Consider the following 6,000-nt stretch of genomic DNA (forward strand, 5'->3'; position numbering starts at 1 on the left):
GTCTTGCGTTTGTACGGTCAGTCCAAGATCAAAGACTCAGTGATGTTCAGATGTCAGGATTTGAACTTCCTCCCAACTCTTTTGAACTTGTGTTGACGGGAAAAAGGGAAGTTCCATAAAGCAAACTGAGCGTCTCACGATTCATAAGCCTTGCCCCCTTATTCAATTCATGAGCAGGGTCGTGTGCCATAGAGAGCGGAGATACTGATCAACCGTGATCTAATTGAATTGTGAAACAGGCCTGAGGGACTGAATGGTCACTTCATGTTCCTATGGGCACTTTCCCAAAACCCATTCACTTAGGGCCTGATCTTAACTCTATCTTACAGTTATCTATTGGTTGACTGAAGCTGTTGTGAAATGTCTTGTGTTTGTACAGTCGGCAAAGTATCTCCACTGACCTGATCTCATCCCCCCCTCTCTCTCTCTCTCTCTCTCTGTGTTTCTCTCTCTCAGGTTTGGAGAAGAGTCGCCCCAATCTGATCCTGGGCTTGGTTATCCGGCAGAAGGGGAAGCGGCGGCTGCTGGAGCCTGAACCCGCCAGTGTGGCCGAGCCAGATAGAGGGGAGAATATACCAGCCGAGGAGAAGAGGAGTCGCCTGGCCGTCCCCGAGGAGGTGGAGGGTCAGCACCGTTACCCAGGACCGCCCGCCCCGGCCACCAGAGAGGGCAAAGTGACCAAGGGCACCGTCCTGTACGGAGAGACCACCACCACCCTCACCAACACCACCGGCACCAGCCCACCCGGCTCCCCACCTCCAGAAGCGGAGGCGGACCCGCTCCCAGCCCCTCCCAAGGTCATCCCGCCCTCCGGCCCGCCGCCGCCGCCGCCCGCCCCCAGCAAAATCGGCCCGGCGGCCCCCGGCAAAGTGGCCAACCCGCTGCAGCACATCCTCCAGACCCTGTTCGGGGGCAAGAAGAGCTTCGAAAAGGCGAAGGACTCCCCGGACTCGCCCGGCTCCAACCCGGAGCCCGAAGCAGCCCCTTCCTCCTCCGCCCCCTCCTCCTCCTCCTCCTCCTCCTCCACCACCACCACCACCACCACCTCCTCCTCCTCCTCCTCCTCCTCCGCCTCCGCCCCTCCTCTGCTGGACCCCATTGTCCAGCAGTTCGGACAGCTGAAGGAGGAGAAGGCGGGTCCGGGTCCGGAGGACGACGACAACCGGCCGTACGACCCGGAGGAGGAGTACAAGCCGGAGGCGGAGGCGGTCTACGACCTGGAGGACGCCTACGACCCGGCGGACGAGACCATCCTGCAGGAGGCGATGGTGCCCATGGGCGGTGAGGCCGGAGCCGCCTCGGAGACCAAGAGCAGGGGCGTGGCGGTGTCCGGCGAGCTCTACCTGAGCTCCCTCCCGGCCGGCTCCTCGCTGCAGGAGCAGCAGAAGATGCTGGAGACCCTCAACCAGCAGATTGAGGAGCAGACCCGCCAGGTGGAGGAGCAGGAGGAAGCCCTGAGACAGCAGCGGGCGGCCGTCGGGGTCTCCATGGCTTGTTTCTCCGTCTCGGACGCCCTCATGTCGCCGCCCCCCAAATCCTCCACCGCCGCCTTCAAACCCGAGCTGTTCGAGGGGCCGGAAGCGGCCGGCACCGGTCAGCTGTCCGGCCAGGAGCTCCCGGCCCCCTCCGGCCTCTCCCAGATGATTGACCAGAGCCGGGACCCCCGCCAGGCGGCCGTCAGGAGACTGGCCCCACCAAACCACCACCAGCCCCACCGCAGCCCGGCTCCCGCAGACGGTGCAGCCCTCCCGGCCGACCAGCCGCTCTCCTCTTACCCGGCGGTCGGCGCCCCGTACCCCAGCCCCGGGCTCCTGGATCCCGCCGCCGCCGCCCTCGCCGCCGCCCTGGAGGGACCGGCGCCAACGCCGCTGCCCGGGGACGGGGCCGCCCCCAACTCCTGGGGGAAGGAGGAGGCGCTTCACCCGCCCGCCGGGACCCAGGAGGCGGCCCCCCCGCCGGGCGGTCCGCCCCAGCCCCAGCCCCAGCCCCTGCCCCTTCCCCTTCCTCTTCCCCTGGGGGAACCCGCTCAATTCCAGCCCCCAACCAAGGGCTTGCTGCCCACCCCTGTCCTCCCCTCCCTACTGGGGCCCCCTTACCCCGGGGACCGCCCCGCCTTCCCCTCTCCCTCCCCGCCCCGGGCCCTCCCCCACCCGCACCCGCACCCCCACCCCCACCACAGCTTCGGCGGCCCCCCGGAGAGTTTCCACCACCCGGCGGCGGGAACCCCGCCGCCGCCTTTCCAGCCCCCCCACGGCGCCCAGCACTTCCCCCGACCGGGTTCGGACTTGGTCCGGGAGGCGGGGGCGCCTTTCCCGCTCCCTAAACCCTTGCCCCTCTTCCCGAGGGGGATTCCCACCCCCCGGTACCGATTCCAGGGCCAGCCCCTCCCGGGGTTCACCGGCCCGCCGCAGCAGCAGCAACAGCAGAGCCCCCGCCCCCTGGGGGGCAACCACTCCCCCTCCCCCCACGAGCTGCCCCCCCCGGCTCTACCCCCGCCCGGATCGGCCCTCAAACCCCCCGAAGCCGAGCGCCGCCTAGGGTCGCCTCAGTTGCCGGACTCCCGGGAGCGGGACCGGGAGCGGAGCCGGACCCACCCCGGGAGGCAGCGGGGGGACGTCGGCGGCGGCGGCGGCTACCGGGGCGGGGGAGGCGGGGGCGAGCGCCCCGACGCCCGCCACCCGGCCGAGCGGTTCCGCCGTGGGGAGGACCGGCGGCGGGACCGGGAGCGGGATTACGGGAGACCCTGGGAGCGGGAGCGGAGCTGGAACCGGGACCGGGACTGGGAGCGGAGCCGGGAGCGGGACCGCAGCAAGAACCGGGAGCGGGACCACGACCGGGACCGGTACCGGCGGAGGGAGCGGGACCGCGACCGAGAGCGGGACCGGGAGCGGAGCAGAGACAAGGACAGGGAGCGGGAGAAGGAGCGAAGCAGAGACCGGGGGAAAGAGAGAGAGCGGAGAGAAGGGAGCAAGAGTAAAGAGCAGGACAAGGACAAGACTGAGGAGCTGGAGAGCAAAAAAACAGCCCCAGAAACAGCAAACAGCAGCAAACCCGCATCGTGAGCCCGCCCGTCTCCGCCTGAATCACCCCCCAAGAGGAGAAGGTGCCGCCGGAGGAGCTCCTGCTGTGTGACAACATTGGGCACAGGGACTTGGACTCGACGGCGGGACACTTGGTACAATTTGCAGAGTGAGAGAAGGGCGAGGGAGCAAAGCGGGATTTTTCTCCCCCTCCCAGATAAAATTTAAATCCTAGCTCCCGGTTTCCACATTGTTCGCCGTCCCGGCCTGATTTCAAACCCCCCCCCCCCCCTCTTTTTTTTCGGAAATTCGTTTTTGATTTGAGAGAATGTTGTAAATGAGTTGGACTTGGTGGTGGGGGGGGGGGGGGGGGGGGTGGGTTGGTGGCGGAGATTCCGCTGGGACCCTGTCACCACCGACAGAATCTTTAATGCCTTTTGACATTGGCACAATGTGCATCCCCCCACCCACCCTGAGACCACCCCCCCTCCCTCCCTCCACAACACTGAGACACTGCGTTTCTTCAATGTATCATATCACGCTGTTTTGTTTTTGAAAAGAGGGACTTGTCCAGTCATTGAAGCTGGTGGTTCAGTGACGGGAAGGACATGTAAACCTAGGCTCCCTCTCTTTGATGTGGTGAAGGAAGAGGTTTTTTTATTGGGGGGGGGGGGGGGGATTGGGGGGATTGGGGTGCCTTTCCCTCTCCCTCTGCTCTCTTGTCCCACGTCCCCTTCCCCCCCCCCCCCCGGGTCACACCTCGGTGGTCTTGTTAACTAAGAGCAGAATGCAGGGAATCTGATATAAGAGCAGAAGCCGCTGGGAAAACTCAACGGGTCGAGCAGCATCTGTGGGGAGAGAGAGAGAGAGAGAGAGAGACCGAGTCCCTGTGACACTACCAGGAGTTGACACCTACAGATACCGGCCCGACCTGTTGTTGAGTGTTTCCAGCACTTTCTGCTTTCATTATAAACTCGTTGGTTTCCATTTGCAAACCGAAGATTGGGTGGGTGGGGAAGGCGTTGGAGCGAATAATTCGGCGCAGGATCTGAATGAAATGTTCACACCGTTTAATGTTGATGTAAAGTGTGGATGGTGCCGGCTGGGGGGGAGTGGGTGGTGAAGATTTCCCGGGTTATCCCAGACGCACCAGAGAGATCCAGGGTGTGAGAGTTTATCGTTGGTTTGTATTATACTATCTTTTTAATTTACTGATCAATTTTTGTATCACTGATGAACGACTTCACACTGTAACCATGAACTTGGCTGTGGTTTCTGTCCCGGTGTTGGACTGTTAAGGTCCCTAAACCCATCTGCACCTGTACATTCCTCTGGGCCTGTCCTGTTCGATCATTTAACTTCCAGAAATTGTTTTTTCTCTCTCTCTCTCTCTCTCTCTCGCATTTCTGTCTATATTTAAAAAAAAAATGCACCTAAGAGGGAAACTCAGGTAAAGACAGGGAAGTTGTGTTTTTGACGACAACGCACCAAGTGCAGGTTGTTATTTTTTTTTTCTTCTTACTCAATGTGGGTTTGTAAAAGTCTGCGAAAATCTTTCAAGTTACCCCGTCAACAGGAAACTCACGGCTGTCGGAAGTTGTTTGGTCTCCGAGGCTTGATGTTCCCCTTCTTCTGTCCCCCCCCCCACCCCACCCCGCGCCCGTGGGGACTTTTACGTTCTGCAGATAATTCTCCAGTTGCAAAACGAGGATGATTTATCTTTGGTATATACAGGAGTGGCTTTTCCACCCCTCCCTCCACTTTAATTTTTACAGGATCTTTCTGTCCGCACCGAGCTTGTCCAACCCTCTGGAACTCGATGTGATTCACTGATTCAAGCCCCGGGCCCAAAGTTAAGCTGACCTGAATTATTTTTCTTTTTTTTTAAATCATTCTGTGTTACTGAAACCAACAGACGTCATCACTGGATAGAAACCGGGTTCGATTTGCTTACAGGGGAAAAACGAGAATGTACAGCATAATAAAAATACAAAAAAAAAACCCCACCAAGGTCAAAACACGACTCGACTTTCATTTGAGCTGGAGACGGAATTAGGATTGTTCTGTTTAAATTTAGGAACATCCAGGGGCAGGGCCAAGAAACCAGGCCCTTTACACAGATGATGTGAGGTAGTGTCCTCCGTCTAACTCTACAGCCAGGGAAGAGTTTGAGCACCAGATAAGAGTTAAAATGGGGTTAGGAAAGATGGACAACCCTGTGGAGTGAGAGGGCAGCGAGAGACGTTGAGGGAGAGAATTCCAGGGGATGCGGTTGGAAATGTTATGGGGAGCGTTTGGTTAACTCAAGAGTAGGAAGCACCGAGGATATAACCCAGGGTGTGAAGGTCCAGAGTGAAGAGATGAAGGGGCTTGTGAATGAGAAGAGGAATGCAGAGTGAGCTCCAGTTGTTTGACGTACCCTACAGGCAGCAGTGTTCTGTCAGGGCTTGGGTCTATCCAGGAGCTTAGAAGGCCAAACTCATCAGAGGTCCTATCAACTGGCGTAGCAGGCTCGAAAAGCTGAATGGCCTACTCCTGTGGTTAATTTGTGCGTTGGTATAGATGGAAATGCAACCTGACTGTTGGTCAAGGTAAGGCACAGGCTCATCCTGGAGTGAACACAAGTCTTGGTGATGGATACAACCCAGCTGAATGGGCAAGGAAACGTCCCTGCTGATTATCACGTACTCCCCCCACCCCCACTCCACTAAGCTGATGAATCAGTGCACCTCCATGAACAAAGATAAAATAGGGCAAAGACAGCATGGTTTCATCAACGGGAGGTCATGCCTGTCGAATCTGTTAGAATTCTTTGAGGAGGTAACGAGTAGGTTAGACAAAGAATCAATGGGTGTTATCTACTTGGACTTCCAGACGGCCTTTGACAAGGTGCTGCACAGGAGGCTGCTCAGTAAGATAAGAGCCCATGGTGTTAGAGGCAAGGTACTAGCATGGATAGAAGATTGGCTGTCTGGCAGGA

The 6,000-nt window shown here is 58.9% G+C and overlaps 1 protein-coding gene across 1 annotated transcript in view; it reads left to right on the top strand.

Annotated features, from left to right (window-relative positions):
• Positions 1-3,281, top strand: part of LOC121287009 (death-inducer obliterator 1-like) — a 132,677-nt gene extending 129,396 nt beyond the window's left edge. Inside the window, exons 17-18 of the mRNA XM_041204426.1 lie at positions 457-1,962; positions 2,524-3,281. Coding sequence (XP_041060360.1) covers positions 457-1,962; positions 2,524-3,062 — 2,045 coding nt within the window. The 3' untranslated portion in view covers positions 3,063-3,281. The remainder of the gene's footprint in view (positions 1-456; positions 1,963-2,523) is intronic.
• Positions 3,282-6,000: the final 2,719 nt, after the last annotated feature.

Source organism: Carcharodon carcharias, chromosome 14, assembly GCF_017639515.1.
Source record: "Carcharodon carcharias isolate sCarCar2 chromosome 14, sCarCar2.pri, whole genome shotgun sequence".
Taxonomy (NCBI): domain Eukaryota; kingdom Metazoa; phylum Chordata; class Chondrichthyes; order Lamniformes; family Lamnidae; genus Carcharodon; species Carcharodon carcharias.